The sequence below is a fragment of the Notamacropus eugenii genome, chromosome 3 (assembly GCF_028372415.1).
Source record: "Notamacropus eugenii isolate mMacEug1 chromosome 3, mMacEug1.pri_v2, whole genome shotgun sequence".
Classification (NCBI taxonomy): Eukaryota; Metazoa; Chordata; class Mammalia; order Diprotodontia; family Macropodidae; genus Notamacropus; species Notamacropus eugenii.
In genome coordinates this window covers 420,391,920-420,407,485 of record NC_092874.1, presented here as the reverse complement: position 1 = coordinate 420,407,485, position 15,566 = coordinate 420,391,920, and the positions used below count along the sequence as shown (strand labels likewise).

Sequence of the window (15,566 nt, the reverse complement as noted above, 5' to 3'; positions counted from 1 at the left end):
GAAGCGTAAGAGGCAACTTCTTATATCTAAAGGCAGAAAAACAATTACAATAATGGAAGTATTTTAAATTGGAAAGTAGACTGATGTGTAGAAATTACTTCATTCACATTTTTTCATTTGAATGTTGACTGTTTTCATCATTGTCAAAACTCATCATTAGATAAACTCAGCTGAGGTAGGAATTATTAAAACAGTTCCAATCTGGATCACATAAAAGAATGGATAAGCTAGGAACAAAGATTCCCTGGTTTCTTTCATTCTTGCTTAAAGCCTGAAGATGATTTAGGCATCCAAGTAAGAACCATAGCTTTGTTTGAGTCATAGCTAATTAATCATCTCTATAATTATCGAATCTCAGAGTTCAAGAGGACAGCCTCAGAAGCCATCAAGTTGCCTCCATATCTGAACAAAAATTGCCTCTGCAGTATCCTTGACTGGCCGTTATTCAGCCTCTGCTTGAAGACCTTTGGTGAAGGCAAACCCACCAGGACAGACAACTGTAATGGGGAGAGACAACAGGGATTGATCACTTACGGCATTCTTTTTCATCTTTGTTGTTTGTGATTTTGGTTTTCTGACTTCTTGTTCCAAACAGTTTGCTCCAGTTTATTGTGTTTGCATAACAGAGTTGTCTGTTTTTTGAGATGATGACATCACCATCGCTGATTTCCTTGAGGGACCGTAAGCCCAAGGAAGTTATGTCCACGCCAACAACAGCAAGAGAAAATTGACCACTGAAATGGAGAGAGAAAAGACAACATTTTGACATATAATTATAAATCAGTTATAAGAAAAGGAAGTGTTGGGCGAGAAAACAACAACATAGCATTGCTGAGAATCATCTTAGTTTCCAAGGAGACCCTGTTCTCCTTTCCACCCTCAGGTTTGCACACACTATGGTAAGAACTAGACTGTTGGGAGGCATGCCCTATGCTTTTGGAGACTATAGGAAACTGGCACTTTCTAGAACAGCTTTGAAAGGCATTATTTTCTTTGTGTAAGAAAGCCAAAATTTTCTGATCTTTTGTAAATCTAAATAAGAATCCCAGGTTAGCTCTACTTGCATGTCAATGTAAAGTTTCTCTTAAGGCAACTCTCACATCTTTTCCCTTCCTGTGATGCCCTCTCCTGAGCCTGGTTATTATTCTGAGAATAATTCTTGTCCATACGTGAAAAATAGTTCATTCATTAATAAGCTCTCAGTTTTCATTAATAACTCTCCCAGGAGAGTTAGAATCTTCCTGGAAAATGTTAAAGGAATGGAGAGATAATCTTGGAATGACATATAGGAGAGTTGGTAATTTTGTATAAGGGTCATTGTCTATAGTCCTCTCAAGGGGCACTAATTAGGTGACTACCCACTCTGGTTTTTCTTAGGATTATAAAAAAATAGAAATTGATTACAGAAAATTTCTGGTAGAATAAATAATTAATCTATAAAAACTATTGGTCTCTTTGAATAAAATTGTCTCCTTATATGGATCAAACTATTCAATGGAGGATCTGATCGTGATTGTGGGAGGGTAATTTCACTATCAAGATTTATTCTTCTTTTACTTTGAATGGTAGGTCATTGATTAGGAAGACTAATACATAATAATATTCCTCTACAGTTAAAAGGCACATTAGAAACCTCTGTCATTATTTTATAGAAGATAACTGAGTATCAGAAAAGGGAAATGATGTGCTCAGAAGTAAGTAGGAAATCTGCTTTTGAGATATTCTAGGGTAGGGACTCTTAACCTAGTGGCCATGGATATATTTCAGAGGGTCCTTGAACTCGAATGGGAAATTTTTTTTCTTTTTTCACTAAACTCGAAAATTTAGCATTTTTTTTTTCAATTATGACTGTAGGCATCCAGAAAAGGGGTCCCCAGGCTTCCTTAGCCTACCAAAGGCTAATGGGTCCATAACACAAAAAAGGTTAAGAATCCCTGACCTAAGGTAAATCCCAATCAACTCAAGGGGTAACAAAAAACTCTCAAAAATTCTGAAACCAGGATGAACTTTGGTTTTTTTTGACTAAAAAACCAAAACACATTTTTAGGAAAGCAGAGGAGAAAACAAATCACCATGCCAAACCCAAAGTGGTAAGCGATCCCCTTCTCCTCACCCAAAGCATAGGAAATTTGTGGGGAAGGCATCCACCAAATTACAATCAACAAATCAAGTCGATTACAGCCTCTGGAGAGTTTCCCACATTGGATGTCTTCAAGAAAAGACCAGATAAGCATTGTTGGATGTGTGGTAGAAGGCATTCTTCCCAGGAGTGGGGAAAGGGAACTGTGCCAAGGGGTTAAGCCAAACAGCACAGGTTGGATAAGGGATTATGGGGTCTTTCTTGAGAATGCTCCCATCTCTCAAGTGCACCATGGATGGCTTGAAGAACTCTCTCAAATGTCACGCTCCTGGAGGTCTAACAAGAAGCAGTGAAACTACAACATCCTGAGAGTGAAGAATCACTTCTTGGCCACCCTGACTGCTAATGTCAGCAGCTCATACCCATCTCCCACCCTGGGAAAGGATGGATATTTTGATTTTCTCATGAGCAAATTTTCTCTGTATCAGTACAATCCCACCAGCCACATCATTTTGGTTAAAAATTGTCTCCTGGCATCTAGCCTTCCCTCTGTGGATTCTAATATCAGCACAGCAGAGAAGGTGATTCAGCAAATCCATAGGTGAATCACAATCTTTGCAACTTTTTAAAAAGTAACCCTATTTTCTTCCCCCCCACCCCATTCATTCATGCATTCAATTAATTCAATACACATTTATTAAATGCTTCTGATGTGCCAATCATTATGCTAGGTACTGAGCATATAAATATGTACATAATTATTGACGGGCCATTTGAAATTACTGAATACCAAGTGTGGAGTAGTTACTGGCAAGCAGCAAAGTCTTGTGTTCCTTGGAGATTAGGTGCCCAAGCTCAAGCACCAGCAAGTGATGGGCTCCAGAGTTATCTGGTATTGGAGAACAAAAACTGGGCTCCCACAAAGGTAGGGCACTCCTATTTAGTGACTCCTCACAGTGCGCATCCTGTAAAGTGAATGTCCTTAGCTTGCCCCATCTCCAGTCACCATGAGAAGACTTTAAGCAGAGCCTGACACCAGACCTCTGGGAAGTGATCCTGGCAAGGAGCCACACAGATGATCTATTGTTCTGAAGGAATATACCAAGAGGCTTTTTGTTATGGGTGCATATGCTGATACTTTGAAGTTACGCAAATGTAAGCTGGGTAAGAACTGTGTGCCTTTACCTTAATCACCCTGTACCTTCTGGACTTAGCTCAGGCTCCACCTAACATTCAAGGCCTTTCCCTCCTCCAGTTATTAGTATTCTCACCACCCACCAGAAATTGCTTTGTATTTTCTTTGCATATCTTTTATTTGCCTATCTGGTTCATATTGTATGCCCTGAATAGAATGTCTGCTCCTCACCTTAGGGGCAAGGCATTTCTTGTTTGTATTTCTGTATCTCCAGTGCTTATCAGAGTATCTTACACATAGTGGATGCTTAATAAAGGCTTATTACATTAATTAAATTGAAAAAATTCTGGTCAAAGGGGGACATTTTGGAGATCCAGACTAACTGTATTTGAGTACCAAGAGGTATGACTATTTTGTAATCTGAAAGATGACTTTCACCAGACTTGAATTTATTTGGTTACTACATAGCAATATAGAATATAATTAGAAGTCTAATTATGAAAAACAGCTCTAATATTCAGGGTAATTGTACTTAGCCCTCTTCCCATACCCCTCCTTACTGGTTATATTGATTATTTAATAATTTCTGTTTAGTTATTACAGTTGAATTTCTAGCAAAGTCAGAAATATGTTACATTATAAACTGGTCAGATATCACTCCCAAAGCCAATGGGAGTTTCCTGGATAATTCAAGCAGATACCAAATACTCAGCTTCACCTGAATTATCTGGCTAATTTCCACAGCCCCTCTCCTTGCTGAACCCCTAAAGAGCCAGCCTCTGGAACAGATAAGGTTGAGTCCTATCTTTCATTGACTAAGATACTGTGACACGGCTATGGTTAGGATTGTTGGCTACTTACTGTTGCTTTGTTCGGCCTCGTATAATTTCCAGATGTTCAAAAGCGTGGAGGTCAGTCATGTTTTCAGGCCAAGCCTGAATCAGCAAAAATCCTGAAAGTCAATATGTTTCATAGGATCATAGATTTAGAGTTAGCTAAAGTAGTCCCCATGGGAAAAAAGTTATTCCTACAAACATGAGTTAGCAAAATAGGAAAAGAGATGATGAACTGAAAATGTATTTAAAAATTAGAAAGCCAAAAAAAATCTAAAAGAGGATATATTTAAAAATTGGAAGAGAAATAGGCAAACTAGAAGCCAAAACAAAATTATAGAAATGAAATGTAAACTAAAAGCTTGTTATTTGAAAAGACTAATAAAATCGATAAGTCATGAGTCAATTTGATTCAAAAGAAGAGAGGGAAAATTTAAATGAACAAAATGGAAAGTGCTTTACAGGTCATGTAATTTCCTTAGAAATAAACCAGTTAAAAGTGGGTATTGCCACATGCTTATCTGTTTCTGCCATGACATTTGAACTTGAAGACTAAATGTCAAAATAGTGATTTAGACCCTTTCCTACAGGGCCCATGCGAAATTGCCAAATCTGTCCAATTTCTTTTCTGTGGACCCCTGTCCAGCCTCTGAGACAGTCTTGTTTACTTTGCCTGTTGAGGTATACCCTCTCATAATCATGCCTGAAAAATCACCATCCATTTCTTCCCCTTGGCCTTATTGTAACTTCATTCCCTTAAGGAGGATGGATGATGATACCTTTACACTGACTTTGGAAAATGTGGAAAGGGGACCAAGATGTTGGGAAAACTGATAATTTACCCTTTTGAAATCTTATTATAGAACTGTTCTGAATGTAATCCTGTTTCCTTTAAGCAAAACAGAGATAGTGCTGGGATGAGGAACTTAGAGAAACAGTCTAAACTAGGGGCAAGAGTAGAAATTAATTTTAAATGATGAAATTTCAACTGAAGGGTTGGGTTCCTTTTCCCTGAACCCCAGATTATACCACTGGTCATGTACAAGTATATATATATATATATAAAACTATTGAATGCCATGCCATAAGGGTGGTAGAAGCTCTGATTTCTAGCCATACCCCCTTCACTGCCTAACCATATGACCTTGGGAAAGGTCACTTTACTACTCTGGGTCTGTTTCTATAAAATGAGGATTTTGTGTTACATGACCTGTCAGCTTGATTCCAGCTCTAACACTGCCTGATTCTTGGGGGTTTTATACAAACCTGATATTTCCTTCACAGTCCTGAGAATATTCAGTTCTTTGGGATCTAGAGGTGGAGTATTCGTGAAGGAGTCACTGAAATAAACATAGAAACTTATCATTCAGGGATCCAGACTCAAAAGAAGTAGCACACTTTCTCTGGGCATTTCCTTTTCACAAACTTCTTACCCTTTAAATGCAACAGGCAAGATGTGCAGATCGCCACTGATAGTAGTACAGTTCTGGAATTGTTTGATGTTGGTTGCGTTGATGGAGAGCACATCTTTAAATTCGCCAATTCCTATTCCGTTGCAAACTATGAGGAGAGCAGAGAAGATTATTCAGTCCAGGTTTCTAAAATGAATAACTTTCCAGATGAATTTCAAAATGTCTCCCTCATTGTGCAAAATAACTCTCATTTAGTTTTGAATGACTGATCACTACTATTTAAATCCCATTCAGAAAGGGGGACAAATCTATCATTAGGTCATACAAGAGAGATTCAGTTCAACAATCCATTCATTTCAATGATGAAAAATTCACCAGCTGACCACTAACCCTGGCTGACTCTTCCAGGCAGGTAAAATAGGATGAATATAGCAGCTGAGCCTTTCACTAAACTAATTGTGTGTGTGTGTGTGTGTGTGTGTGTGTGTGTGTGTGTGTGACCCTCTCCCTCTTCCATCACAGCCAGTGAGAAAAGAGCATTAGATTAACATTCCAGATATCAATATGATGTGGCACTATTTGTTTCATCTCCCTGGGTGGGTCTTAGTTTCCTCCTTTGTAAAATGAAGATATTAATTTTGGGATAGCTGCCAGTTCCAGGAAGAGTTTAGGGTTATAGACTTCTTTAAGGTTTCCACCTTTGCTCAGTAATAGCTGCTGATTATTATACACTATTATAGCAATGGCCCAATGGCCTTTTCATGCATTTATTAATAGGCAATTATTAATGATACCATAAAATACCATTATTAGGTAGTAGGGAAGGAAGGAAGGGGAAAAAAAGAAAGAAAGGCAGGGAGAGAGAAATGCAGAAAAAAGGGAAGAGAAGAAAGGAGGGAGGAAAGGAAGGAAGGAAAAGAAAAAGGAAGGAGGGAAGAGGCAGGAAGGAAGGAGTATAGGAAGAAATGTGACATGTATGTATATGTATGACATGTATATATGTATGGTATATCTATATAATGCTCATTAATACATACACACACACACACACACACACACACACACACACACACACACACACACACACACACACACACACAGGAACAGACCCAAGATAAAGACTTTCCAGATCTTAGTGTGGTAAGGGTTTGCGTCCTGGACCCCATTAGTGGTTTGGTGAAGTCTATAGACTTTGTCTTAGAATGATGTCTTCAAATTCATAAAATAAGTACACCATCTTACTAAAAAAAAAGGTTGTATTGAAATACAGTTGCCAAAATATTTCTTAAAAATTCATGGATCCCCTAAAATCTATTCACAGATGTTTAGGGGTCCATGGACTCCATGGTGTAGACAGTACCAGGTATGTCTTATAATCATTGAATCATCGATTTAGAACTATAGGGCACCTTGGAAGCAACCAAGTCAAATCTCCTTGAGGGGATGAGGATAACAAATGAGGAAACTGAGATGGCTAGGGTTAAATGACTTGCCCAAGGATATAGCTACTAAGTATTTGAGGCAGATCTTCTTGGCTTTGAGTATAATATTCTAACTGCTGTAATATCTAGCTGACTCATAAAGGTAGTTTGTGATGTCTTGATGAAAGGAATTTTCACATTGAGAATAGACAAAAATTACTAAGGTTGACAGAATCACAGATTTTTCATTAATTTACACACACACACACACACACACACACACACACACACATACGCATCCCTCCTATTAGATAATCTGGGGAAAGAAAAACTTCGACCCTCCTGTGGGAAACATCTGTTTCCCAAATCCTCTGCATCTCTAAATCCCATAGCCTGCCACATGCCAGATGGCCATGAATCTCTTTTCATGGCCCTTGAGGTAGCATCCTAGGATGCAGAAGGAGCACAAAGTGGAAAAAGAACATTGTGATATAATAGAAGACAAAAGGTGTATTCAATTTTTTTATTTTCCACCCCCACTTAATAGTATTTTATTTTTCCCCAATTACATGTAAAGATAGTTGTCAACATGCACTTCTCATAAAATTTTGAGCTCCAAATTTTTCTCTCTCTCTCCCTTCCCTGCCCAAGACAGCAAGCAGTATCTGATATAGACTATACACATATAATCATGTTATACATATTTCCACATTAGTCATGTCATGGAAGAAGAATTAGAACAAAAGGGAAAAACCATGAGAAAGAAAAAAGTGAAAATAATATGCTTCTATCTGCATTCAGATTCCATAGTTTTTCTCTGGATATGGATAGCATTTTCCATCATAAATCTTTTGGAATTGTCTTGGATCATTGTATTGCTGAGAAGAATTAAGTCTATCACAGTTGATCATCACACAATGTTGCTGTCTCTGTGTGCAATGTTCTCCTGGTTCTTCTCAGTTCACTCAGCATCAGTTCATGTAAGTCTTTCCAGGTTTTTCTGAAATCCACATTGGAAAAGGAAGGATAAAAATGGATTGAAGAAAACAATTCCTTAAAAAATTCAGTTGGCCAAATGTGGGGGGGAAAAAGTACACTGAAGAAAACAACTCCTTAAAAAATAGAATTGACCAAATGGAAAAGGAGATACAAAAGCTAACTGAAGAAAATAATTCTTAAAAACTAGGATTGGGCAAGTGCAAGCTAATGATTCTATGAGATGTCAAGAATCGGTCAAAAAAACCCTAAAGAATGAAAAAATTAACCCAACAAATAGAAGAAAATGTAAAATACTTCATGATCTGGAAAAATAAATCTACGTGAGATAATTTAAGAATGATTGGACTACCTAAAAACCATGATAAAAAAAAAAAAGAGAGAATGTAAAAAGTGATGAGTAGTTGATTCTTGGTTGTAATCCAAGTTCCTTTGTCTTCCAGAATATCATATTCCAAATCCTCCAATTCTTCAATGTAGAAACTGCTAAATCCTGTGTAACCCCGACTGTGGCTCCTTGATATTTGAATTGTTTTTTTCTGGCTGCTAGCAGTATTTTCTCCTTCACCTGATAATTCTGGAATTTGGCTACAATACTCTTTGGAGTTTTCATTTTGGTATCTCTTTCAGGGGGTAATCTGTGGATTCTTTCAATTACTATTTTACCCTCTGGTTCTGGAATATCAGGGCAGTTTTCCTTGACAATTTCTTGAAAGATGCTATATTCAGGTCTCTTTTTTTGATCATGGCTTTGAGATAGTCCAATTAAATTTATCTCTCTTGGATCTATTTTTCCAGGTCATGAAGTGTTTTACATTTTCTTCTCCTTATTGGGTTAATTTTTTTATTCTTTAGTATTTGTTTGATTGATTCTTGGTGTCTTATAGAATTATTAGCTTGTACTTACCCAATTCCAGTTTTTAAGGAATTAATTGCTTGTTAGCTTTTGTATCTCCTTTTTCATTTGGCCAATTCTACTTTTTAAGGAGTTGCTTTCTTCAGTGGACTTTTCCCCCTATTTGGCCAACTGAATTTTTTAGGGAATTGTTTTCTTCAATCAATTTTTATTCTTCCATTACCAGGCTGTAGACTCTCTCTTGCCTACCTCTCATTTTTTCCCCTTACTCTTCCTTCTACCTCTCACTTGATTTCTAAAATCCTTTCTGAGCTCTTCCAAGAAGGTTTTTTGGTCTTGAAACCAATTCATATTCTCCTTTGAGGTTTTGCCTGTAGGCATTTTGACACTGCTTTCCTCTTTTGAGTATGTGTTTCTGTCTTCTCTGTCACTATAGTATCTTTCTATTGTCAGGGCTCTTTTCTGTTGTTTTTTTTTCCCTCATTTTTTGAGCTCTCCTGTTGAAGCACAAACTTTTTGTGTTGGGGCTTGGTACCTGGTCACTGGCTTTCTGCACTGGGGTCTCAGGTGCTGGCAGCTTGCCCTTTGAGCAGCAGCATCTCAGCCTAGCCATTCCTGTTGTGCTGGGATTCCAGGGCTGGCAATTTGCCTTCTGCACTGGGGCTGGAGGCCTTATAGGTAGCCTGCCCTGCCACTGGCCTGCTGAGCCAGTAACCAAAGGGCCTCAGTTGCTGATCTGCTCTATGGCTAAGAGCCTCCCACTGACTTGCCTAGGCACTGTGCTGTGCTGCGCTCTCCTTTTACCCAAGTGAGACAGACCTCTCCTGAAGTCTTTTTAAGTTATCTTGAACTAGAAAATTGTTTCACTCCATCTTTTTGTAGGTTCTGTCACTCTAAAATCCATTTAGAGACTTGATTTAAAATTGTTTCCTAGGGAAACTGGGGAGAGTGCAGGCAACTTCCTGGCTTTTCTCTGCCATCTTGACTCTGCCTGAGGCTTATCCAAAATTAAGGGAAAAGGCCATCTCTCATTTTGTTCTTTCTTCTAAGTGAAAATGATTGAGAATTATTCTGTCCTAATGCAGATTAATTCTTTTCTTGTTTCACTCCTCTGGATCAGGTCCTATTTCCAAGTTCTTAGGCCTTTCCCCCAGGGTGCATGTACCCAAAGCTTTTCTGAAGACTCTAGATTAACAGAGTGAGGCTCTCTCTCCAATTCTTTAATGACATTCATCCCTCAGTTTCTGCTGCTGTCCTCCCTTGCACCCTTCCAGACATCTCCAAATACTTATCTTGGGTTATTCTCCTCCCTTGTTTTAATGCTCCCAAATGAATTCTATCCTGCATCATATGAAATTCATACATGTGGTTTTCGGTGCTAGGCTTCCCATGCTAACAAGGTTATTGATCTCCAATTCTGAGTTTGTGTTCCCAAGGCACAGAGGAGGCACTTAATAAACAGTTGTTGAATTACGCTGAAAATAGTCAACAAATTATGGTATATGAAGTGGTGGTGCCTTGAGAAATGAAGAAAAGTACTGTCTCAAAGAAACCTGACAAGACCCCACCTGACCTAGGAAATAAAGGTTCAGAATAACAAAGATGGTCCTTTCTGGCCTCCGGTAGCTTTCTTACCTTTACTGCATGGACCTTCACACTTTTTACATTTTCGGACGCCATCTTCTTCCACTTCATAGGTCTCGGCATTGCAGGAGCGAACACAAGAGCCATGGTCTGTCACCACATAGTTATCTAGGGGAGAAGGAAGGAAAAAAGGTCTGGAACAGAGCTAGTTGTTTCTGGAATGAGTTCAGTAGTCCTCTCTTGTTCTACAGCATCCAAATTGTGGAATGGACACAATGCTTACTCCTTGTTATTTACTTTGTACATAAAATTATATTGAATATAAACTACATATTCAGTTGTTTCACCATAGGAAATTAAGACAAATAGCTAAATAGGAAATTATAGGTAAATAGTTGCTGAGGGAAGTATATTCTAGAGATTCCTAATAATTTAACCATTTAAAGTGTTTATTATTTAAATATATCAAATTATGTAAATAATATTTAAATTATTTTTTTAGCTTTAGAATACCCATATGAAGCTTGATCCCAGTCATAAAAAAAATCCTAAATTTAAATTTTTTGAAATTAGCTGTTTCTTTAAATTTTCTCAAATTTGAGCTATTACATATTTTTAAATTTGTTTTTAAAAACATGAATTTGTGGCAATATCATTTCTCTTCTAGCATTTCAACATGGTCTTTGGGTGACCTCCCCCCCTTGGTATAAATGCTGACATAAGAGAAAGAATGCTGGGCTTGGAGTCTGGGAGCTTGGGGTTCAAATTCTACTTACTCACTGTGTGACCATGGACAAGTTACTTTAGTCTTTTGCTTCTTAATTTCTTCATTTGTAGGATGAAAATAATTATACTTGTAATACATTTTTCACAGGGTTGTTGTGGGACTTGAACCAAAAAATGTGAAGTGCTCTGCAAACTTTGAGGTGCCCTTTTAATATTAGTTGTCATGTTCATTAGGATCAAATATCTTATGTGGCATCTTAAGACCTCTTAGGAATACTGGTATGGTCAATTTCCTGGTCTTTTTTACTATTATTGTTCAGCCTTAACTCAACATGGAGATTCTTTTGTACTCCACTAACTGACATTTGCAGGTTGGAAGCTAAAAGACTAAAAAACTCATGCATACAACTTATCTTCCTTACCAATACTACTCTCTAAGAAAGGAAGGGCCATTGTCTACTATGAAATTACTATGTGGCACTGGACAACTCAATTGGCCTCTCTTGACCTCAGTTATTTATTTATGTATTTATTCGTTCATTATTTCTTAGGGGCCTAAGAAGTTTTAAAACACTGATGGATGCTGGGGGAGTATCATCACCCTCATTCCCATGGGCTCATCTACAGAATGTGTAAGGGTGGATTGAATTCTTCCAACATCCCATCTGGGTCTAATTACAATTTTATGTCAAGTTTTGTGTTACTAACTAACGTAGGCAGGGATTGAAGACTTACGTTTTCAACGAGTTCATGGTGCTATCTGTCTCACCTCTTATTCCATATATATTTATCAAGCACTCAGTCTCTATTTTTGTTTTAATTGGAATTGAAAGGCCTTTAATGGGAAACCACTTTCCCATCAACATCTCTCCTTCCCTTCCTTCTTCAGAGATTGGAAATCCCAAGTACCCCCAAAAGAGAGATGGGGGAAGGGGGGGATTACTTTTAGAATTGAAAGATACTAATGTAGAAAATAGGTTTTTATCTACAAATTCTCTAACTTAATGCCCTCAGTGAAATACTGAGGGAGTTCAAATGACCATAGACTCCTGAATATGAGACTTACTGAGGACCCTTGTCCTTGACAGGTGACAGCTGGATGTCAGAGTAAGGTAGCCTGGCAAAAAGAGATCTTCCTAAGGAATAGGGTGCAGCCACCCAGGCATGAGAAAGAACTAAGATAATGGCCCTTCAGTATATAATGCTGCACACCTAGAAGCAGTTCTAGGACCTGGGGCTACCAGTTTAAATTCCCTTGCCTTCAAGGAGCAGTCCCAGGACATTATGCCTTGGCAGCTACATGATAGTAACTCATCCTTCATGACCACCAGAGGAACAGTGTTGATCTAGCTCCACCAAAAGTACACGGACTAAATGAAAAGGGCTATTTGAGGGTTCCTAAATCCTGAAATCTCAGTAGGAAAATCATCGAAGTTAAAGGACTATCTTTGTAACAGGGGCTCTGGTGAACTCACGTGGACACTTGCGTACACAGGTGGCCCCAAAACTGTATTTGCCTTCTGGGTTGACATCCATCTGGTACGTGGTGGGGTTGTAGAGCATCAGAGGGGGGCAGGTGTCTTTGCATGTGGCTTCATCTCGGAACTTTCGGCAGACCTGTTGCAAGATGTAATACCAGTGATATGAGACTAGGCACACACTCGAAAGCAGGCCAAACCACTTTAATTGGAACTGAGTGTTGCATAATAGGAAGATGCTTTATTTCTAGATCAGTCACTTAAAAATGAGTCACATCATTCCTTTCTCTTTGTTTTCTTTTCCATACCTGGCTTATCCTGAAGAATGTATGCATCAAGTTGCTTAGAAGAAGAAGTCCCTGATAACTTTACAACCAAGATGTAGAAACATTATTGAATCTCATGACCTATCCTATTAACTCAAGTCCATTTTATTTTTTTAAGAATCAAGCCCTATTTAAAGACATTTTTTTGTAAATCTGATAGACCTTTCTCTGTGGGAAAGAATCTAGCTCAGAAAAATATAGTGGAGCCTGGAGTGAATACAGTGAATCACAGGAATGGAGAGTTCAGAGGCCATTGAGTCCATGCCATACCTGAAAGGAATGCCAACTACAAAGAGCCTTACAAGTGGATCACATTCCTTAGGGAACAAACTGTTTCCTGAAATATCCCTTTCCAATATGAGTTGAAATGATCCTATGATGATATTTAGAAAGACATCAATCACCAAACATTTATTAAGTGCCTACCATGTGCATATACATATATATATATATATATGTATATATATATATATATATATATATACATATATATATATATATGTATATATATATATATATATATATATATATACACAAAGCAAGCTCTATATAGGATAAATAAGAAATAATTAGCAAAGACTGGACTTAAGAGAGGTTGGGGAAGGCTTCCTGTAGACGACAGGATTTTGACTGGGACTTAAACAAAGTCAGATAGGTAAGTAAGTAAAGTAGAAGGAGGGAAAGCTTTCCAGGCTTGGAAGATAGTCCAAGAAAAGGCTCAAAGTAGAGATATGGAGGGTCTTGTTCATAGAATGACCAGGAGGCCACTGGATCAAAGGCATGAAATACTCCCAACACCCTAGGGAAGGCTGTGGATCCTTTCCTGTACAGCCCATACCTATAATTCAGGGTCCTGGCAGTTGCAAAGGGACCCTAGATCTGGGTATGTGGCCAGTCCAGGATCCCTTTAGTCAAGTGAAATGGATTCTAGGAGGTTTTGAAGTAGCCTGCTGAGGTTTTCACCAAGATGAAAACAGAAAGTGGTTTGGGGACCTCTCTGTGGCAAACTGTGATGCCACTACCACACCAAGTCCTCTGATTCTCCATGAAGCAAGGTACTTTCCCCATCCCATCCCTTCTTAAGCAACTGTCCCTGAGTGTTCAATCTCAAAGCAAGATGAGTGGAGGCAGTAAGTAGGTACAGTACTGGGCTCGGAGTTAGGAGTTCAAACCTGGCTTCAGACACATATTTAGCTGCGTAACCATTTCACCTCAGTCTTCCTGTCTTCTCGTCTGTTACTAATGGCTCCTCTCTCACCAGGACTTGGTGAGGACCAAATGAGATAGCATATGTAAAGTGCTTTGTAAGTCTTAAGGTGCTATGCTTGTTATTATAAAATGCGGTAGGAACTGGGGCTCTCTGAAGGTGGCACAACGGCTCTCTCTCACCAAGCAGTCGCTCTCTCGGGGTCCAGTACAACCAGCGGCACACTGGTTGTGGCAGCAGTCACTGGGGGAGCTACCTCGACACCGTCCTGAGCACTGCTGGGCACAGATGGTCTTTGTCACTGAAAAAGAGCAAAGGTCAGAGGTGAACCAGATGTTCATTCAAATGCTTTTTTTTTTTTTTTAAAGATTTTTGGCGGTCCTTTTTCAGGACCTTTCCTTTAGGTTCATCAACGGCAAACTAGATTTTTATTAAAATGGATGTTTTTCAAGCTTTGGTAAGTCCTTTCCCAGGAGGTTTAGGTTCTGGTGTCAGTCCTCAAAGTTGATAAAGGGTAGGTTACCCTCACATGCGTTAGGGAGTTTACTTTGCCAATTGTGTCAGGAGCTTGGGATGCTGTGGAGCTGAAAGTGGATAAAGGGAGGGGATGCTGTGCCACTTGAAGGCAGATGCATCAATCAATCATTGCACAAAGGCTTTTTTAAAGAACTTCAGAAATTAATCTCAGACCTACTCTTCTGAGGGTTTTTGGTAAAATAATACTACTTGTTATCTTCTAACAATCTTATCAGTTCCACGTGAGTTTCTGCTCTAATCTGGTTTTGCCTGGATGATTTCATGAAGATGCAAAAGCTTTCTTCCTTAGAACACCCTGTTGGATTCACTGCTCTGAAGACAATGGCTTCTATTTGGGTATCAGCTATCAATCATGGCCTCCTTTGTATTTACATTATAGAGGAACTTCACAGGCATTTTCTACTAGGAACACTAAGTAGAATAATCTTTGGGATTATTATACCTTTCTCACTGACCTTATTCAGTGCTGACACTAGAGATTTTTCATGCGTAAGGGGGACAGATAGTAATAGATGGGTTCAGAGAAGAGGTGTGAGGTTGTATGGTGTTTCAGGAGCAAGTTCAGGGACATATAAAGGTCAAAGTTTAATTTTCATCTGGTATTTATCAGCCAGGCCCAGAGGCAAGGTGGCCTATCTATGTTCTTGAAATGAGTTGGCAATATGGATCCAGCCTTCAAGATCCAGAAGAAACAGCAATCAGGCGTGGCCGACCATCAGAAAAACAATCTACCTAAGTAGATTAAGTGACTTCCAAATTTAATTTACTCAGTGCAACACTTCAGTCACTATCAGCCCAAATGGACTCGGCCAGGCCCAAATTCCCTTCATTGAGTTTCAGCTATGTAAAGCTTGCCACCAGGCCTAGTGTTTCCTGTAATCAAATCAGGTGAACTCTCCAGGCTTTGGACCATCTTCAGAAAAAAAAAAAGGTCTTATACAATCGTATCCAATGGAAGAAGTGATTTAAATAATA

General features: G+C 38.7%; 1 protein-coding gene across 3 annotated transcripts in view; it reads right to left on the bottom strand.

The window, feature by feature from the left end:
- EGFR (epidermal growth factor receptor) overlaps positions 1-15,566 on the bottom strand; it is a 232,257-nt gene that overhangs the window by 53,590 nt on the left and 163,101 nt on the right. For all 3 annotated transcript variants that reach the window (XM_072598193.1, XM_072598194.1, XM_072598195.1), the window contains exons 6-12: positions 14,237-14,355; positions 12,519-12,660; positions 10,369-10,485; positions 5,482-5,608; positions 5,315-5,388; positions 4,077-4,167; positions 535-734 (exon numbers count right to left, since the gene is read on the bottom strand). In XM_072598193.1, coding sequence (XP_072454294.1) covers positions 535-734; positions 4,077-4,167; positions 5,315-5,388; positions 5,482-5,608; positions 10,369-10,485; positions 12,519-12,660; positions 14,237-14,355 — 870 coding nt within the window. The remainder of the gene's footprint in view (positions 1-534; positions 735-4,076; positions 4,168-5,314; positions 5,389-5,481; positions 5,609-10,368; positions 10,486-12,518; positions 12,661-14,236; positions 14,356-15,566) is intronic.